At 37.1% G+C, this 22,894-nt stretch overlaps 1 protein-coding gene across 1 annotated transcript; it reads left to right on the top strand.

Moving 5' to 3' along the window:
- Positions 1 to 1,376: 1,376 nt before the first annotated feature.
- LOC144441926 (uncharacterized) lies at positions 1,377 to 18,174 on the top strand. The gene is made up of 5 exons (XM_078131192.1): positions 1,377 to 1,524; positions 9,581 to 9,611; positions 10,940 to 11,083; positions 15,283 to 15,525; positions 16,784 to 18,174. Exons 1-5 carry the CDS (start codon positions 1,522 to 1,524, stop codon positions 16,810 to 16,812), a joined length of 450 nt encoding a protein of 149 aa, XP_077987318.1. The 5' UTR covers positions 1,377 to 1,521; the 3' UTR covers positions 16,813 to 18,174.
- The last annotated feature ends 4,720 nt before the right edge of the window (positions 18,175 to 22,894 follow it).

Below are 22,894 nucleotides of genomic sequence, written 5' to 3'. Positions count from 1 at the left end.
TATATTAAGTTAACGTTCCAAACCTTAAGCTTCGTCTGCGGTCAGAGCCATTGAGTCTGTCTGTCTGTCTGTCTGTCTGTCTGTCTGTCTGTCTGTCTGTCTGTCTGTCTGTCTGTCTGTCTGTCTGTCTGTCTGTCTGCCTGCCTGCCTGCCTGTCTGTCTGTCTGTCTGTCTGTCTGTCTGTCTGTCTGTCTGTCTGTCTAGTCTGTCTATCTAACTGATAAAAGCGTCGCCTAGTACATTAGAAGCAAACGCTGTCGTGTTTGTATCAGCTGTATTCTTGTTTTTTTACCAAATTTTGTCTTGGCATGAAGTCTTTCCTAATTGGCTACCCTCATTCAAGCAAACGCACTGGTGTTTGTTCGCGGGTTGTAATATATTATTAGCAAGAAAATGTCATGCCTTTGGGTGAACTGTCTCCACATATGAGCACTTAGTTTGGTGCTAGCTACGTGTACCTCGTCTGGTATGATGTGACGATGAGGTGAACTGGCATGCATGGAGAGGATGACCAATGGCCAAGTTACTGCTATGTATAAGGTCACGGTACAAAGTGAAGTAGAATACTTGAGATAACACATAGGTTGCTACTGTACAAGGATTACCTCTTCTCACAGTTTACGTACAGACAACATCGAACACGAACTTATTTGACAGTTTGTATACTAATTATAATGCATCCTATAAAGGCAAATTACAAGGTTTTTTGCTCGATTTTTCTTATTCACCTTCCCAATTTGAGTTTCACTAAACTCCTGAGTTAATTTTGTAATAAAGGTAGAATGTCACTTTCTGCTCGGGTCTGTAGCTAATTTCTGTCTGTCTGTCTGTCTGTCTGTCTGTCTGTCTGTCTGTCTGTCTGTCTGTCTGTCTGTCTGTCTGTCTGCTTGTTTGACTCTTGGTACTTTTTGTCCGTGTCAGTTCGTGTCTCCACAAGTTCTAGACGGTTTACGTCTAACTGAGTAAAGTACTACAGTGCGGTCATACACGTTGACTTTTGACAAACTCGTCTCTGCTATTATTGTCAACACAGTCATTATGTATGGTACTTGTCCTGGTCGTGGTTGACCTGCACAAAATAGAGACAGATAAAAAAAATCGGATAAAATGACACGCCCTGTTGACTCCACCGTATTTCTAAATAATCTGTTTTTAACTCCTCTGTGAGACAAAAAAAATGAACCTTGTTGTTCATTTGGACCATGTCGACGATTTGATCATGTACAAAAGCTCTTGTTAAAGATGATAACTCGAGACCCCCAGGGAGTTAGTCTGGGTAGGACTGTTTTCAAGTGAAGAGATTCGTATTGTTATGCAAATGAGCTCTCTGAGGTGTTCGATGAGTGACTGACTGAACGGTAGAGTTGACAGTGTCCATAGGTTATCAGCATGTGCCATACACCGTTACGGTGACATCCTACAGTACAGCAGTCGATAACACCCTGCGTTCAATCAATCCACTGCAGTTCGGAGGAATTTCATTTCTTTTTTAAAAGTTTTCGAAGCTAGAATTTTTTCAAAATGGTAAGTACTCATTAAGGACTCTCTCGTTTACTGAAATATGTTGCATGAAGTTGGCTCCAGGACTTGCATATAGTGAACCTATACCACTCAACAGTTCACAGGGACCATACTCAACGTGTTAATGTTTCATAGATCGATACATGTTTAGCACTCACGTTTACTAGACAACACTCAACTTCTGGCTACTAAGCTGTTATCAATGCTAATTTACGTCATGATTGCCCCCAACGCGATATACGTTTATAGAAATTGAGAAGCCCAAACTTAGTTATTCAAAATCGCTCGAAACTATTTTCCATTTTTCATTAGTCCTCGGGATATAAAACGAGTTGTAATTTTATCACATGGTATAAGTCTACAGTAGTCATATCAAATATTTACTAAATATTCTATTTTTCGTTCGTCTGTTTAGTTAATAATTTGACTAGGTTGTAGATAAGGTAATGTTTGCCGGCAACGATAGTTATAGCTGAAAATACATTCCTATGTACATATGTCACATATATTATATTGGCCAAATGACAACATATTTATTTATAGTTATGTATTTATTTGACCCCACTCTGTTTTAATCCCTTTAGTTTAACTACCTTAAAACACTTCCTTTTTACACCATACATTAACTAATTCTGAATAATCTAGCTTGTTGATCATTGACATGTCAGCGGAGTTATGCGGGTAGGATATGCCTGATATTAAGCAACAACTAGAAATGACACTTGTTTATATAGTTGAAAAAGACCGATCGTCGCCGAGATTGGAAATCGTCCAACTTGAAGCTAATAAAGCGAACATTGTTATTAGTAAATGGCCAGAGGACGGGTGACGGCCTCGACAACAGAGTATCGAACGTCAACCCGGGGGTTGCACCCATGTATGACCTTTCAATAGAATACTGCACAATCATACCATAAATAGAGAGGTGAATGTAGTCTTCCACAATGTCTAAAGTTCAGCCCAGGGGAATTATATTAACTACCACATTGTGGTGCATTTTTACGTGTAGGGGCACACACTTAACACAAGCAGATAAATTGCAGTGTCCGTTTGTTGTAAATTGTCCTTCCATGTACATTTCTGATACATTAATATAAATCTTCCAATTCTAGGGTTACTTGGCCTGCCTAAGTCATTTTCAAGTACATCTTAGAGTCGTGATTTAAAAATAATGGAACATTTACTACTTGACTACACGCAATTACTTAACTACTCTTATATAGAGTTATTTAGTATACCTTGTATGTAATTTGTTGGCTATACTGTTGTTACTTTTTATTGTAGTTTCACACGTAACATTCTTTTTTTTCCAAGGAATTTTTAGTGTGGGTGATTTAGAGTCCCCTTTTACCTTATTGCGGCACCTTTTTTGACTTACGCCGGTTTCCTAAAGTATGCGCTTATCGAGTACAAATTATTTACAATATCTTAAATTCCGAGAGTTTGAGTAGAAGTTCACTACTCTATCAATCATGATACATCGATCCGTTACAAATTAAATCACCAGCAACGTCTTGATTACAGCCACCGTAAGGTTATGAGTTGACCTTGTAACGCTTTCAAGTATGTCCAAATTTAAAGCATCGAGTAGAGTACAAGACAGAAATCATTCAATTTGTTTTAAGGTCAGATGCACCGTACCAATGTGCTACTACGTTGCACCGGATTGTACCACATTCTCCCCAAACATCTCCCCACTTTCCTAGGTGACACCGTATACTGTTTTACGGCAAAGATATGCGGTTTTATGACGAATTGTTTTACGACAATAGCTGTGCCATGGATAGATGCGGTAGAACACATAATACTGTCGCAAAAATCTCCAATATCAAACAACAATATGCTAGTGTCCTCGATAGCTGTTATTATGTGGTAAAGTTTCCTTTCATGTCACTTTATGAAGAGAACAGATTAAGGTTGATACTCTGAACTGACATGGAAATCCTAACAAAAGTAGAATCATTATTATATCGCGGACAATCGACACTTTAACCTGTATTGTACTTACATGTACTGTTGGCCAATTGCAAGCAAATCAACACAAAGTGTTTGGAGTCAAAGCAAGGACTGAAAGTCGACCTCCACAAACAATTCTAAGGCACTTTAACACAGATCGGTTGATCGCTAACAGTTACTGTTACTTTTTTTAGTGTAGTCGAGTGCCGTCTTTGATCAGAGACAGATGACTTGTCTGATGAAAGGAAACGTTCTGGGTATTCTTGCCAATATTTCGCAAAATATAAGTCGCAGCTGGTAGTTCAGTCTCCTGCAAATTCCGTGGTATTCCTTCCTACACAGGGAACCTTGCACACCCCTGTAACATTCACATACCTAGGACAGGGTTGTGCACATAGCTGTACCAGCTCAGTGGAGCCACGGCGGGTGACTGTACCAGCCATGTGTGCAATATCCCTGTAACATCTCTGGCCAACACACTAGGTGTAACATGTCTAGATTTAACAGATGTGTAACTGGTATGCCAACACCAATGTAACATATATGTGAATAACAGCAATGCAGCATAGGTTTTTACAACATCCATGTACAAGATCTTTTTCCCACAGCCATGTACCAGCTATGTTAGCATAGCTGTAACATAGGTATTTCCCACAGGCAGGTACCAGCTATGTGAGCAATGCTATCTAGTCAGATATGAACAAATGGTTGCTACAGGGCATTATTCTATCATAACTGTTACATGTATGTACACAACTGTGTGCTAGGTATGCAGTACACAGCTATGGTACTGGGATGTGCAAAACAGTCATGGCACAGAGGAGGTATTCCACATCCATTCAACAGGCATATTTTTCATGTACCAGGGCTATGGAAACATATACCCTGTAACGGGACTGTGAGACACACAGCTGGTACATAACTGTGCTCTTCTTCCTAGCACTAGTGCTAGGATGTGTACATCCTAGTACTAGGATGTGCAAGGTTCCCTGTGTACCTACCTACCGACATTTGTACGTACCTACCTGTAGGCCTACCTACCTACCAACATACATACATTCATACATTCATACATACATACATACATACATACATACATACATACATACATACATACATACATACATACATATGCTATATATTTGTAATGTCTTTGGCAGTAAAGGAGTTGAAATACGATTGGACGTACGTACGTACAAGTCCTACCAGTCAGACCTGGGTTGGCCCAGATTTAAGGTGAACATAACTTTCAACTTGAAGTTGATAGTGTAAAATAAACGACAACACATGAAAATGGGCAAATAATGACCCACACTAAAGCTGGTAAGACATATGTGAACGGATGGAACTACTTAAGTTGTCGAGTTACACGCTTCAGTGCGTAGTGTATCAATTTAAAGGTAATTTACTGTACTAAATCATGTCCAAACATGCCCTATAGTCACGTTAGAAATAAAACATCTACAGACAGTTTGAGATCAGCATTCTATCGCCGACTTTACACCCCACACTGAGAGCCTCTTTATGAAACATAACCTATAGATGTACATTTATACAAATGTACATTTGATGATTCAAGGTGTAACCAGTACAAATGATTGATTTGTCTATGCGGGGGAGCAGGACTGTTTGTATATACACCAGTATACCTCAGAGGCTCTTCGCTGCTATTCCGCTATTCTGAGTGAAAACAATCATTATAAACAAGTCGTTAGTTACGACCATATCTCGTTAAATAAACCCTCAGATGAGTAACGGGTGTCATGGTTTAGGAAGAATTTGACCAAAACAGTGTTTGGACTTTTATATATTACAGTAAATGGTTGACTTGCCAAGTACTAACAACGAGTTCCCAATTATAAAAGTGAACAAGCACACCCAATTATAAGCAAAGTTTTAAACATAGCGCAAAAATACTGTAATACAGAGTTAAAAAAAACGTATTTGTGGATACTGTCACATAATACAGGTACATGTACATGTATAAGCACACGTACATATATTAATCAGCTATTGTAACTAGAAAGGAAACAAACACATACACAAGTTCAGATAGCGTTGCTAATAACGATAAACTTACAGATACGTATTCACAGCAAACACACACCAAAGAAGCAAAAAGAAAGGTAAGCAACTAAATGAAATCTTACCAACTAATAATGTAGCTAACAAACATACAAACAAACAGACAGACAGACAGACAGACAGACAGACAGACAGACAGACAGACAGACAGACAGACAGACAGAAACACACAAACAAACAGGCAGGCAGACAGGCAGACATACACAGGGAACCTTGCACATCCTAGTGCTAGGAAGAAGAGCACAGCTATGTACCAGCTGTGTGTCTCACAGCCCCGTTACAGGGTACATGCCTGGGTCATGGTTGTGAAAAATATGCATGTTGAATGGATGTGGAATACCGCCTCTGTGCCATGACTGTTTTGCACATCCCAGTACCATAGCTGTGTACTGTACACCTAGCACACAGTTGTGCACATACATGTAACAGCTAAGGTGGAATAATACCCTGTAGCAACCCTTTTGTTCATATCTGACTAGCATTGCTCAAATACTGAGCTGGTACCTGGCTGTGGGAAATACTTATGTTACAGCTATGCTAACATAGCTGGTACATTGCTGTGGGAAAAAGCTCTTGTACATGGATGTTGTAAAAACATATGCTGCATTGCTATTTTTCACAATCCATGTTGGTGTTAAGGCATACTAGTTACACATCTGTCAAATCTAGGTATGTTACACCTAGTGTGTTGGCTAGAGCTGTTACATGGATATTGTACACATAGCTGGTACAGCCACCGTGGCTCTACTGAGCTGGTACAGCTATGTGCACAACCCTGTCCTAGGTATGTGAATGTTACAGGGGTGTGCAAGGTTCCCTGTGTACATATACAGACAGACAGACAGACAGACAGACAGACAGACAGACAACGGAAAAAGTAAATTTATAAACATAGTAATGGTCAAACGTACAGTCCTGAAACCTAACCAAATTTTCAGGACCTGTCAGAACAGTGGGTACATCCCCGTTTCAGTCATGTGATCAAAGCAATGTTTTTGCCGGTGCCAATAGACCTGTTACATGCATGTGAATACAGCTATGAAATCTTACTAAATTTACCAAAACAACACTTGTTTCACATACCCTGTTACAGGATCTGCACAGGACCTGTTACAGGCATGTCCTGTAATCTATCTCAGTGGATTTCTAACTGTTTATAGTACTGACTGACTATCCAAGTTTGGTGAAAACTTGATGTTGAAAAGTGTTTCCTTCAAAGCATGTGTTTTATGTGGTTGTTGGTATATTTTTTTACAAATACAAATTTGAATATTCACACAATATGGCCGAAATATCTTCAAACTGGGGAATTCTATTATATGGGTAAACACGTGACATTTCAGTGTCTACATGTACTAAATTGTTACTTCTTCATATCATGACGGTTTAAATGTATGCTTACACACTAAACACACGGATATTGACCCAGTGAATGATCGATATGCTCCGCTGAATCAGTCCCTCTGCGCAATAGCACTAAATGGTTATTTCATCAAGATTAAAAGAGTCACGCCTTCTACAGTATACACTGGAAATTCCTGATCGCATAATCAACTCCCTCGGTAAAAGAGTGCTTTATCGATAAAACCAATCAACCGATGTTCCTTGTTTTTCTATAATTTTCTTGGCATATTTCCACTTGATTTTATACTGGAGTAATTGGAATTTTCGTTACCCAATACATTGACGTCTTTACGTACAAAGTAGGTTGTATACAAGTATTTGTGATGTGACTTTACCTCGTGAATCTCGCGGTAGTAGAATGGAACATATTTCAGTCAAAACTTGTTTATAATTAGTTAAATTTAACACCATATATTTAGTCATTTACACACACACACACACACACACACACGTACATACATACATACATGCATAGATAGATAGATAGATAGATATATAGATATATAGATAGATAGATAGATAGATAGATAGATAGATAGATAGATAGATACATACATACATACATACATACATACATACATACATGCATACATGCATGCATGCATGCATGCTTACATACATACATACATACATACATACATACATACATACATACATACGTACATACATACATACATACATACATACATACATACACTCATACATACATCATTTATTTATATTGACACAGTTGTTGGTAACAATAATTATCTTGACAACTTGTCATATCTTCTGACTAAATACATTAAATGTTTACTATTTCAATCTGTATCTTGACAGTGGTCACCCACGTCTGTGATCAATGTGTGGTTACAGCGTGTGACAACTTGCCACGCTTTGTAGAAAGGTGATAAACAGTGTAATATGAATGCTAAGGGGCGAAATAACTCACTAGAGGGAAACGTACACGTGTGACCACAAGAACAAGTAGACTATTCATACAGTGTCTCATGATGTCAACAATACGTCACAGGTCCTTGTTGTTTATTTGAGCTCATAGGGTATATAACATTTGAAAATACGTCTGTCTCACATATAGGCAGAGGCTAGAATATAATACTACAACTTATTTATGTACTGCAAACATTGTACACATGACAATGGATGTTTTTTTACAGTTCAATTACTCTGGAATTACAAAACTTTTCAAATTCCATTCCGGCGCATTTTTACCAAAAAAAGAAACCCATCGGATGTGAGAAAGCAAAAACTATTTGTCTGCCAAACAATAGTCATTGTGTTTATAATGTAATGATGTGTTAAAACTAAACCCTGCAGCGTCTCTCCAGGGTATATGTTTGAAATCAGACGTAATTGGTTTAAAGGTATTGAACAAGAATACATTCCATTCACCCAAGTGGGACTTAAAGCCCTAAGTGCACACTTCTTGCACGTCTTGACATTTTGTCTAGTACCCCCTAGAGGTATGTTAGTCTAGCATATATGCAGTTTCTCGATCATCATGCGGGTACTTTGATTAATGAAATGTTTTTTTTTATAAGAACCAAATAACGACCAGTTTCACTGTCAGTAAATGCTATCTCAAACACACATATACACAAGAGGAGCGCATGCATGCATGCAAGCACAATACACACGCGCGCACACACATATACATATACACACATACATATACACACAGCATCAAAAGACCGGAGTGAAGTTAAAAGAGTAAGAAAATGAAACTAAGGGAAGAGGGAACTGCTTAATAATCCCCCCTTTAAAAAAAAATTAACCAACAATTGATAATATCATGGACCTGTATAAGGTATAAAATTACCACATACCCTGGAAAGTTTAAGGTTTTACTATTTCATTATCATAAACACTCATTAACTCTGTGAGTGAGTGAGTGAGTGAGTGAGTGAGTGAGTGAGTGAGTGAGTGAGTGAGTGAGTGAGTGAGTCAGTCAGTCAGTCAGTCAGTCAGTCAGTCAGTCAGTCAGTCAGTCAGTCAGTCAGTCAGTCAGTCAGTTAGTCAGTTTCCAGAGCTTGAAAGATAACTCTCACAGCTGATTAGAGTTTCTAATTACGTGTCAACAATGGCATTGACAGGAGAGGCACGTGAATGATCATCACGTGTACTTTTAGTCAAATTTAATTTCGTTAAATAGAAAAAAACCATGGTGATTATTTTGATATGGAAATGAATAATTCACATGGTAAACGTAATAGTGTAATGGAGTGACAATTTTGTCATCCAAGAAATGTCCCATAAAATGTCCCGCGTCTATATATCCGTCATGCATTAACTTTAAACTACAACCCACGAAAAAACACTGGTGCATTTATTTGCTTGCTTGTAGTCAGTAGGAACGAAACAAGTTTCAAACAAACGCATACAATTGTAAATGATATTGTAATCTCTTTCCAAAGCAAAGAATCGTCATAATTATATTAAGTATTTAAAAACTATTTATATAGGTATTTAAAATGTATTTAAAAAAGTTGGACGTGTGTCAAATTATCCCATGACAATTTCTAAATTTTCAATCCATGTATATCAGAACTGTTAGTTTTCTCGTCCCATTACATTCCTTGTAGTGATTCATGTATTTTCCCCTTGTCTTTTTTAGGGTGACGATTTAACAGAAAAGCAGATTCAAGGTAAATTTCCACTTTTTATATGTTGTGAAATTCCAAGTTATCTGTTTCGCATTTCTGTGTGTAGTCAGTGAAAGTTGTTGCTTTGTTCTGTGTATCTGACAATGTCTGAATGTCTCCGCCTCTTCGTTCGTCTGACTGACTGACTGACTGACTGACTGACTGTCTGTCTGTCTGTCCGCCCTCGCCGGCCTCTGTGAAAGGGTTTAACCGATGTGTGAGGGCGCCCCGTCACGGCCGGCGTATCTTACAGACAAGGTTAAAGTTAAATTTCTCAAAAGGCATTGTAGACATTCTTTCATGTTCAGGATTTTCAATGATATATACTATATATATTTCGATGATATATATGTATATATATGAAAATGTACCGTAATACCTTACGATAGCGAAAGAATAATTCCTACTATCAGAGGTGCTTAAACGTGAATTACGATGATCAGTATTTACTTGTCTCTGTGGCGTCTGCCAGTACTAGTGCTAGCAAATGTTCATATAGCACGCCATCAACGTCTACTTTATTAGCTGTCTCGGTCTTTTGTTTTTCTATACCAACACCACAGTATTTCCCCTTCAATACTTTAAAAATATAGTCATTAATGAACACTAGATATAATTCTAATGTATAATATAATTTTCAAAGACAGTGTGTTAGTATGAGACACTTGATCATGAAATAGCCAAGATGGCACGCCACCAGCGTTTAGTTATTTACCTGTCTCGTGTTTTTTTAAAAATGAATACCAACACCACGCCACGTTACTTAATTTTCAAGAATTACTTTCAAAACAGAGCCATAAATGAAAACTAGACGCAATTTCAAATTTCCATAGGCAGTGCACTAAAAGATTGCACGCCACCGGTACCAAGTTTTAATTCATCAGTGGCTTGAGCCTACTATACCCCGATCTGTGTTTTTCTATACCAACACCACGTGATATCACATCATTAAAATAAAATGGCTTTCAACAAGAACAATTAAATGAAAACTTGAGATAATTTCACGTTTCAGAGCAAAAGGTGTACATTATACGCATGCGCTTATTTTTCGACTAAAACTTGAGCTATGGCGATGAAGCAGTTCGTCGAAAGTGAACACTGCAACCGTTGTTTTAGTTACTTCAAGTTGTTGAAAAATTGTCTGTTCAAGTCAACTGACTTCTATGTGATCAAGTTGTTGAACAAGACGTTGTTTGTTTGTTTCAAGTCATCTGGCTACCAATGTACATTGTTCCTCTTGAACCAGAAATATATTCCAACGCTGTGACACGGGCACAATGAAATATATCTTATTGTCAGTTATATATTTTCACTATTGTCTTTGTTTCCAGAATTCAAAGAAGCCTTCGCATTGTTTGACAAAGATGGCGATGGTCACGTGACGTCCAAAGAACTCGGCACTGTAATGAAGTCTCTCGGTCACAATCCTTCGCAGGATGAACTTCAAGAAATGATTCGTGAAGTGGATACTCAAGGTAGTTCTTCTTCTCTTAGTGCTTCTCTCGACTCCATCATATACGTACCACTCCTCACTTGATCCGACAACTGTGACTATCTCCTGCTGCTGTAATATCTATCTACTCCTCAATTCTACTCCCATTGCACTGTCCTCCACAAACTCCTTGTCATCATCATTATCATCATCTTCATATCCATTCATCCATCCATCCATCCATCCAGCCAGCCAGCCATCCATCCACAGACAAGGAAGAGCTTCATTGTCTCTGATCTATCCCTCCATCTTTCAATCCATCCACTCATGATCACTAACCACACACCCATCCACCCACTCACCCACCCACCCACCCATCCTCCCTCAACCCATCTACTCATCCATTCACCATATGATCACCTTCGCCAATTCTTTCAATTCCGTGTGGCGCCTTTCCTCTTCCACTTTATTTCACTACATTAATTTGCACTCTTAGGTTTATGCTTTTAAAACCATTAACGAATAGGTATGTGTTTTCGTTTAGTTCTCTAATGACCTGTAGACTTGTCACTGAGAAGCCACCGTCACATATCTTCAAACATCATAATTGATACATTCTGAGGACAGCGCCACCACGCGTTTCTGAAGGAAACTGTTATTCAATGACGTCATCGATCAACGTTGATTGCAACGTCATCTCCCCTCGATCCTTGATTCGGCCCCTGGATACTGTCTGGAAGTTAATTGAAGCTCTAGAAACGTACATATATATACATCAAATAGCTGAGACCCCAATCAAAAACACTTGGACACCAGCTTCAAATAAACTTATTGAAATTCAAACAACTTCACCAAAAAAATCCACTAATGAAACCCCCTGGGCTTGATTAACTTCTGGCAGTCCCAACAATGAGTCTATTAATCCATGGAATTGTGCAAATAAATTCAGTAGGAAAAGCGAAGTGTCAGCCTTTTTGCGGAAAGTCAATACTTAGACGTACAATTTAACAAATGAAGCTTCTTCGCCAATTTATCACCGGGGAAACGGTGTGTTAAGATTACACGGTCAATTTAAGCTCTGCCACTTTCCTTAATTTGCATATTTGTTAACACAGCGCATCACTTTGAACCAGATAGTCACAGCATGTCAGCATCTTTGATTTAAGTGTGTTGACCTATGCAACGAGTAAATATTTTTCGAGAAAAAACAACAACTCCATTACTGGGTTAATCTCATGACACACTCCTTCAATAACACACTGTTTTGTTAACTATGACGAAATAACGACTTATATTCATGCAAGCTGTCAATCACTCAGTCAAGGAATTGACAGGTCTGAGTGGATATAGCAAGCGATAAAATTATAAGGGGTGTACTCTCTCATGTAATCATTGAACTAATTCAAATTCTCTACTTCAAGCTGATTAGATAAGTTGGTTGGTAAATTGCGATTGCTTGCCAGGCATGGTAACTTTCAATCAGACACCCAGAAATGGTATTCACATGTCAGTGTGTTTGGACTTGTTCATTTTATTTACTGCCATCCGTGTTGTAATCGTCATGGCAGTCTATCGCGGCTTACTCCTCTTCTGAAGTTCTATACGCAATGAATCGTACTTGATCTATCAGTTAGAATAAGCACGGTGGCATATACTGGACAACGCTTTGAGAAAATCCCACCAAAGTAGTTTAACGGATACACTGATTAAATAAAAATTCTGAATAGTTAAGTTGTGATAGTTTGGAAAAACCCTTTCATATACTTCTGAATTGCTTATATTTGGTGATAAAACAATCATTCAATAATGATAACGAGCGATTTTACATAGAGAACCCTATACCGTGCTCACAGCGTTTTAGAGAATTAGTACCCCGGTACAGACCTATACAAATACAACGGCCCACTATACATCCTCAACTCCCTGTGGCGCATTACAGCATTACAATCCATTACAGCGTCTGTAAGCGCGTAAGTTTAAATCCTTTACATAAAAACATCTATCCTACCGGGTACCCAATTATATAATTAGGCTGTCCGTTGCACAATCGTGGTTCACAGCTTGTCAAAGAACTGTATAGCCATTCGGAAACAATGACATAGGCTAGTTCTGCTTGCAGCGCAGACGGAATAAGTCGGGTGGGACTCGATTCTAAACTATTTAAGGCCCCAAGTTCCGACTTGCTCCATTTGCAAGCAGGACTAGCCGGGCGGGACCAGATTAACCAGCAACATGCTAATTCCGAGCAGGCCGTGCTAACCATTCCAGTATCGTGACCCCTGAATGACTTTGAAATGCGGAGCTATTTTTTTCTTGCCACGTGTCATCACGGCTATGTAGTTTCAAATTTGCAGCATGTATTACTTAACTTGTAGGACTAAATTGAATATTTGACTATTATGGGATTCAATCTAGCTGGACATCTCCAAAGAAGTAAAATTTATATGTACAGGAAGTATTAAAGCTTGCTGAAAGCTCTCCATGGGTACTTCAATCCAATTAATCCGATGTCCATTATTTACAAGCAGACAAATTAAAACGATTTTTTCAATGCCTGGTGCACTTTGCGACGCTGCAGTGATCGGGTCGATATAAACCCCCATTCAAGTTGCAGGTGATAAATTGACTGAATGTGACAGACGTATATAACTTTACTGATTACAGTTCCTGTAGATCCACGAATTACGGGATTTGTTCGTTATCATCGTTGTGTAATGGTTATGTAGGGGTGACAGTACTAGTACGGTGATAATGATACAGCCGAGGCCTTCTATATATAATCTGAATCAATGAAGGCTTATTCGATTGCTATGGTTACTGTTATCAATCCAATACCACACTCTTTTCTCTGCTATATCAGAACAATAGGAACAATTTCGCGTCTAGATCTTGTTCAAAAGTCACGCCTGGTAAAGAGCTAGCTATGGTTAGGTTGAAGATAGAACTACCACAATGTCCTCCGACTATTCCGTGTATTAATTTGATTACAAATGCACGCATTTCCATTTTTGGCAGCAATCCAATTTCTTTTACTTAGAATTAGAGACAGTCTGCATCCATGAAATGATATCTCCGTCATTTTGTAAATGTTATACAAAATTAATGTTATACCTACCTACCTACCTACCTACATACATACATACATGCATGGATGCATGCATGCACACATACATACATACATACATACATACATACATACATACATACATACATACATACATACATACACACACTGAGTAGGTTATTTTCAACGAAAAGGGGAAAACAAAACTTTTAAATCCTCCTGTCAGTGAGCTGTTCTGCGAGCTTACCTGACTCCTTATAGTATTTACAGTATATTCATCCAGGGTAATTACTCAAATAAGTGCTACATACTGATTTGAAGCACGTCTTCCAATTGGTCCAAAAACATCTCATCAGCATATCAACATCATGAACTGAAAAAGGAAATCAAATAGAATTCAAATGAAGTGAAAAGGAAACTCCGACAAACAGAGAACATGGAAATGCATAAATCAAAAGTGAAGCAGACCGAAAATACAGTCAACAATTTACAAGGTGGACGATATATACAAAATGCAGTTCATTGACGGAAAACATCTCTGGTAAAGATGTTGTCCTGGGACTTGGCTACATTTACATATATTAAAAGTGTGTTTTGTACAGGTTTTAAATATGTTGATATTCTCTGCCTCAACAACCGGTGCGTTTGCTTGTTTGTGGTAAACAGGAATGAGACAAGGTTTATGGAATGAAAGACATACAATGTTAGTGCCGGTAACCCATCAAACCAATCAACACCATATGAAGCCTTGGATCCTAACACTCTGTTTACTAAAATGAACGCTACATATTGCCCCAACTGTACATGTCCTTGATGATACATAACTTCCACAGACATAACAAACTGATAAAAGTGTTGTCTGAATCTACACTGATATCAGAGGCACCCGCTGTTCTTGTATCAGTGATACTGTTGTTTTTACCCAATTTTGTCTTTGCGTGGAGTCTTTCCCTGGTCCATTCAGGCAAACACATTGGAGTTTTTTTCGCGGGTTATACAATTTGTCATCTAAACAACAACTTAACATGAAATACAAGCTCAGAGCTACCAGGAGGATATGAGAACCCAAATGTGCAAATACATATAAAGTTATCGCGTTAATTGCACAGGGAAACGTCAGAATCCTTTGTGACATCACAAGAACATTTTATACTAGTATACCTCATTTTTATCCCTAGGGAATGGATCAATTGAGTTTGACGAATTCTTGTTACTCATGGCAAAGAAGATTAAAGAGCAGGATGACGATGACGATTTAAGAGAAGCGTTCAGTGTATTCGACAAAGACGGCAATGGATTCATCAGTGCTTCCGAACTACGACATGTTATGATGAACCTTGGACAAAGTATGTCAGAAGACGAAGTCGCAGAAATGATTCGAGAGGCTGATACCGATGGCGATGGTCAAGTCAATTACGAAGGTAAATCATTGAAAAAGCCTAAAAAGCTGTTTAAAGCTTTCTTGGTTGTTTAGATTTCTGTCTTTCTGCTCTATCCTTTTTATTTCATCAGTTTATCAAAAATTTCTTTGCCTATACCGACCATCATTGCGCAGTTGTCGCAGTTCAAAAGTCGGAATGTTCTGACCACGCACGTTATACTGACTCAGATCACTTACGCTAATTGTCCATTAAATTTCATCGATCCTTTTTTGGGTCGATCGATGTATTCGAGTTGACCAACTGATTAACTGGTCTTACCAAAATGGCCCCAGTAGACTTTGTGAATAGTTTCCTGATCGACTGGATTATATACACACAATGAACCAATTGGCGACTGATTGGCTGTAAGATTGACTGACTGATGGACTTGCATACTACCTATACTGCCAACTTTCTAAATGATGTTACAGCTGGACAGTCAGTCTGTCTGCCTGCCTGCCTGCCTGTCTGTCTGATTGACTGACTGACTGGCGGAAAGACAAACAAACAAACAAATAAATAAATAACCAGACAGACAGACAGACAGACAGACATTCATACATACATACATACATACATACATACATACATGCATGCATGCATGCATACATACATACATACATACATACATACATACATACATACATACATACATACATACATACATACAAACATAGACAGACAGACAGACAGACAGACAGACAGACAGACAGGGACACACTGGAAGAGACAGACAGACAGGCAGACAGACAGACAGACAGACCGACATACATACATACACACATACATACATACATACAGACAGACAGACAGACAGACAGACAGACAGACAGACTGACCGACAGACAGACAGACAGACAGGCGAAAAGCTTAAAGCCAGAAATTAAATAAACATTAGCAGGACTAAGACATACTGGCAGACATATATAGAGGCAATCGGACTGAGACTGACAGGCAAACAAGCACACACAGAGACAGACAGACAGTCAGACAGACAGACAGACAGACAGACAGACACAGACAGACAGACAGACAGACCGGAAGGCAGACAGACAGACAGACAGACAGACAGACAGACACATACACACACAGACAGACATACATACACAAGTAATAATTATGCAACGTAAATGATGGTTCGCTGTCGATACGTTCACTGAGACTATACATCTAGTAATTACGATCATGCGTGTCATACTGTCGAATTCTGTAAACGTCTTCTAATTATCAAACACATGCTTTTACATTTTATTTGCAGAATTTGTCTCGATGATGACGACGAAGTAAAGAAGAGACGGGCTAAGTATAGACTCGCGTTTAAATTTACACAGGAGCAATATATATCGGCGTATAAGAAGATGCAACTCACAGAGCAGTATCCTGTAGCTGTACTTATAAAAACCACCTCGACATAGTTCATGTGTGTATTCAATGGAAACTAAAAGTGCCAGAGAAATTTTGTGTTTCTTACTAATCAATGTACAAAGTATCCTTGTGTATATTTACGTATATATAACATTGGAGTTATCAACGGGCGATCGCAATTTTTCTTGTTGTTTGTTCTCTTCAGCTTATATATGGATGACAATTTGTGAAAAGAAATCAGTCTGTCAAACATTAGGTGGGTTTTTTCGGTGACAGTACTAAAATGATGCTGAGTTAGACATTTATTTTGGGATGTACAGAGGACATTGACTGGTTACTTAGACAGATAAAGTGATACTTTAATTTGAAATATGCCTAAAATACTTCAGTATTTACTTGTTTTAAACCACGTCACACTTATTAAGGTAAAATAAATATATATGAAATGTGAAAATGGATTTTTTTCTTCATATTTTGGCATGTTTTAACTTCACGAGTTAGGGGTTTGGTTGAATGTTTCGTTTTTTTGCTTTAAACCAGTAATTAAATGTAATGAGTTTTTCTTTGTGGGTCTGAGATTAAGGTACAGGTACGAGACTTTTCATTGGTTTGATATAAATCTGGTGTGCATATCTTTAAAGCATTGACGAATCAAAACCAAGAGCATCAATTGTAATCATTTACATATATACAAATGTCAGTTGTATACCAATCAAAATCAAGAGCATATAATTGTAATAATTTACGTATGTAATTTTAGTCGTAAACCAATTAAAATCAAGAGCATGATTTAATCAATTACATATATACATAATTTCAGTCGTAAACTAATCAGATCAATAACAGTAGAAATTCAACGGCAATGTAGTTTCATGTAATTTTTCAAAATAGAGACGTTTGCAAATGAAAGTAATCCGACTGTCGTGATGAGGACGGAAAACAGTCCTTTTTCGAATATGCAAATCAAAGATTGGGGACGCTCTAATATGTGCTGAGTGAAGGTTTATATGCCGAAAAGTGGATACTAATTTCTTAATTACGGTGTTCATGTTAGATATAAAGTGCCAAAATATATTAGTATCTTGCAAATGGCAATTTTTGACAAAAAAAATGCTTAAATACTTTCTCTCACGTTGATCCGTGGGCAATATGTCATGCGCCCACCAAGTCTCCAGGATGCTGTTATTATGATCTCAAAACAAATGGTAAAATTGCATGTGGATATATTGAGACATGTAATTATTTTTTGCATCAATCTATCAACTGCTGTCGTCAAATATTGAACTAACAGTTTTATACAGCAAACACGTGCATTTATCACGTTGTTTTAGATAATAAATTATAACGATCTAGCAAACTCATCTTGTCACAGTGTTGGATTTGTAATAACCCCGGGAGACAGAAACTCTTTGCATACACGTCATCTTGTTCATTACATAACAGGTAATGGTGAGTTATTGATGTTATCCCCTATTAATCATCAGTTATAAAACACTAACATTTCGTAGATTGAATTGAATGATTACTTATTGTTCATTTCCGTAGGCCACCAACATTTACTGTAACACTGAGAATACTAACAAATGGACGACCACAGTTATATAAAGGGGAACACCACTCCAAGAAATAAAGGCATCTACGTAATTTTCACTGAACATTCAAGAGGATGCTACATTCTTCTGGTCCTCTGTTGTTGTTATTATGTATTTATTTGAATGGAACCCAAAGTTTACGAAAATGCCATTATTTTCTGGCTGGGGTGGTGCTCCCATTTAAAGTCACATAGTCTGTAGCTTTAGTGTTCTTGGCGGTATAGTTTTGTTTCAAACATCTAAATTCACACAACCTATATATATATATATATATATATATATATATATATATATATATATATATATATATATATATATATATATATATATATATATATATATAGCCTATGCAAAAACTAAAAACCTTAATAAAAAAATAAAAATAATAACATTCTTAATAATAAAACTTGTCTCGTATTTATTATATCTGTCATATATATATATATATATATATATATATATATATATATATATATATATATATATATATATATATATATAATCACAGAACCTATATATATAGCCTATGCAAAAACTTGTTCAATAAAAAACCTTAATAAAAAATTTGTAACCGAAAATTCGAACATACTGAACAAAATGTAAATTTAAACATGGCTATTTAAAATTGTCGTCCATTGAGGATTATGTAGTCGCGATCAAATAATCCTGAAACCCATGTTCTCTTCTCTGAAATTCAAAGTATACGCAAACAAAATGGTGTATAAATATTGAAAATACAAGACTAAGGGCAATTTTTTAGAGGCATGAAATTAAGTTATTACATAGCAAAGTTAGTAAAGTAACAGAAACAATTGCTGATCTAGGTGTCTGTGTGGAAATATTGTACTGGCCTCAGCGTATGGGTGTTTTGTATTCACCAAGGACATATATTACAGAATATTGACAAATTTAGAAACTATCCATAATGTCGCTAAAAAAACAACTCCGCCGTGGTGCACTTATAATATACAGGTTTCGACATGCTACAATTAATGGAAAGAGACTATACTCGTCTAGCTACTCGTATTGATAAGGCACCTTTAGGTCACTCGTACTTTCCTGGTTAAAACTAAGACAAATATTGGAGAATAATATCTAAACATTTAGAATCTAATAAACATTGCTTTGAATCATTGACGTCCACTTTTATCGTAGATATAATGGTTGATTATCTGTTATTTATCACCATTAAAGGGGTAGATGGTACCTTAGGTTAGCATAGAAGAACGCGACTACAGATGCAAAGTGTGATGCTATCCATTTAAGTGGATATAGCCATTTGACGTCTATTTAAAGCTGCACTACTTGCAAGTGGAACGATTTTGTAAATTGTTTTGGTTACTAAAGGTACAATAACTTACTGGCGTGTTACTGTATACCGTGAACAGTATTGCATTTACATGTGGGTACACATATTTTTCTTTGTAGCTGTATACATGATAAATCAAATCGAATTGATGTTTTCGGTCCGCACCAAAATATTAATGCCCTGAACGACGATCACAATTTCAACCAGTTTCTGTACTGCTTATGGATAATATCGACCACTGAATAACATGTACAACAACGTCTAATCATTAAGGTATTTTGACAGTTTTCATTGAATATATAGTGGTCTTGTGATCAATAAATAACACCATGTTATAACTAGTATATACAGTTTTAACATGGTGACAAATTCAAAACCAAGCTTTTGCTCAAGATTTAAAATTGCCACTACACTACCTACAGATAATATTGACCACTAATTAACAGATACAATGTCTTTTTTAATAAGTCATTGGCCATTTTGTTTTAGTGAATATGTCTTCAGTTATTTGATGAAAAGAATGTCCCAGTTGCAGCTAGTGCAACTTTTTAAAAAAATGATGGTTTAACTGAAAATTGGTTGGAGTTTTTCTGAATAAAATAATTGCAAAAGTTATTATATCCTACTATACTACGTTAAAATATATCTCTATTATTTATTGTATTTTTGAGTTTATTACCCAGAGGAATTAATTATGGGGCATTCAATATCAACACTTTTTATTGGCATACGTGTCAAGTAGAGTGTGTTTTTGATTGAGACACCTTTAATCAACATATTTCTATTTATTGTATTTTTTAAATGTAAATATTTCAAAATATCAAAATAATTTGAAAAGCAATTAAATTTACAAATTGGCATAATCAAATATGGAATGTGAGGCATTTTTTGTCAGGTGAATCATGAACTGTGTAACATTAGATAGGCTACCATTTCTGTAACATCATGGGTATTTTTGGCAGTAAAATGTACACTTGTTAAAGGTTTATTGTATTCCATTGAATAGTGGTGGCCAATAGAACCAATGAAATGTGCTTTTAGTTACCTCCTGCGAGATGCCAAGGTGAGAAGATATTATTGCTGGAAACAAAAATGACTAATGCGAGCGTGTGGCAGTATTTTAAAGTAAACGCACATGATGTACTGGTAATATCAATTAAGTGTGTTAAAAGTATATTTTACAAGAAAAACTCCCTCGGGGTTTTTGCTAGTCTAGGTGAAATGTTACAGGAAACTTTTCTACCACATCAATATGCTGTCGAATTTGGCGACTTTACCTATGTTATTACATTATTTCACTAGTTGAATATGGTGAAGTGTTATGTAAAAATTAAAAACCGGACCATTATATAAATTAAAATGGTCTCAGTGTGACCTGCTTTCGTTGCTTACAGATAATCTCTCAACATTTATGTCAGCTCCTGAAACATTCATCAAAATGCTTACCTAAGGATGTCACCTTTTTTAAATGTGATACTCTTTGCTCATACGAGGGTAATCATTGGTAGAATAATTAGTGAACAGTCATGTGTAATACCGTCACATGCGACTGAACGCGCCAAACCTTAGCGAGGACAACATTGTATGAGATACAGCTGCAATATCAACCCATCCGTGCACTACATATATGTAATACTTTCCCGGTATGCCCCATATTTTGCTGGGTTTAGGGCAAACAGATGTTTGATCCAGCCAAATATGTATCGTCTCATCCCTTTTAACGGTAAATATATTTACGACCATTCAATAATGTTGCATACACAAGTTCCACATTGTGTAGTGCCAGTATGAATATATTCTATTTTTGAGCTAGGGGATATATGCATGAATTTACGTCAATCATATACATTTGTGGCAAGGTCATAGGTCACGTCATTTTTTTTGTTAGTCTTCAAGGCATACATTATTCACCGTTGTTGGTAATTATAGCTATTGCTTTGTTTCCAGCCCTGTCCTTAAATTAACTTTCAAAGCAGCATTTCACTGCGGTATTTTAAATAGATATGACCGATCGATTGATCGTCGCACACGCGGTTTTCACTAGGAGCGCTGTACTCAAACGAAATATTGAAAACAATACAACTCCACAGTGTTTTTTGGCACCCCGTTCTTTTATCTTTCCGGATACGACTACCGAGAATGCTAAAATCCTGGACTTCGGCCATGAATTTGACTTGCAGTGGATCCAACAAAGGACATACTGCTAAAAAAAAGCATAGCTTCGTTCAACTCATCCTACAAGTGTCCAACGTAAGTATATGATACATTGAATTGTGTTTTATTTATAAGAATAAGTGGGTTACCGTCACTAGTACTTCTGTGCATGTGCTCCCGCTCTCTTAATAGGATTTGCTGTATACATTACATTTTTTATAGTGGTCGATGAGTGAAAAATGTGCACACAATCCCGCTCTTTACGACCCGGAGCTCGCAGATAAAGTACGCTGAACGCTAATAATCTAACTCAAACCCCACAGTAAATGCTTATTATCTGTGCCTATTTTCCAGCATCATGCATCTACCGTTTACTTGTTTACTGGCACCTTCGTCTCTTTTTATAATCTGTTTAGCTTGTTTGATGAATTGTTACTATTTATATTGAACGTTTTAAAAAGAAGTCAGCTACACCGCTGTAAAAGTTACACATGGACAGGTTTGCGTTCTGTTCACAGTGAGTTAGCAGGCCAACATGTTATATAGAGAGTTTTGTATTTTTAGTGTCTTTCATAACATTGCAATATTTACACAAAGAACGACAAGCATTAACAGGTTTGTTGTTGTTGTTGTTGTTATTGTTGTTGTTGTTGTTGTTGCTGCTGCTGCTGCTGCTGCTGCTGGTGTTGTTGTTGTTGTTGTTGTTGTTCAGTTTACATCAGAACTCACAGACTCATCACCTGAAGTGCCAATAAGGCTACCACGTACATCTAAAACAAAGTTGTATGAATGCAGCGAATACTGCTGGTACATCACGTCTATTTATGTTGCATATATGATATATGATTGGTATATTAGATGTGGCAGAGCAACACGTTAACAATATGATAGTGATATCCCTTGCAAAATTTGAACTTTATTTCGACGTTGTTTTCAAGAATTAGTGCTG

Source organism: Glandiceps talaboti, chromosome 11, assembly GCF_964340395.1.
Source record: "Glandiceps talaboti chromosome 11, keGlaTala1.1, whole genome shotgun sequence".
NCBI classification, from domain to species: domain Eukaryota; kingdom Metazoa; phylum Hemichordata; class Enteropneusta; family Spengelidae; genus Glandiceps; species Glandiceps talaboti.
This window is presented reverse-complemented; position numbering and strand designations above follow the sequence as displayed.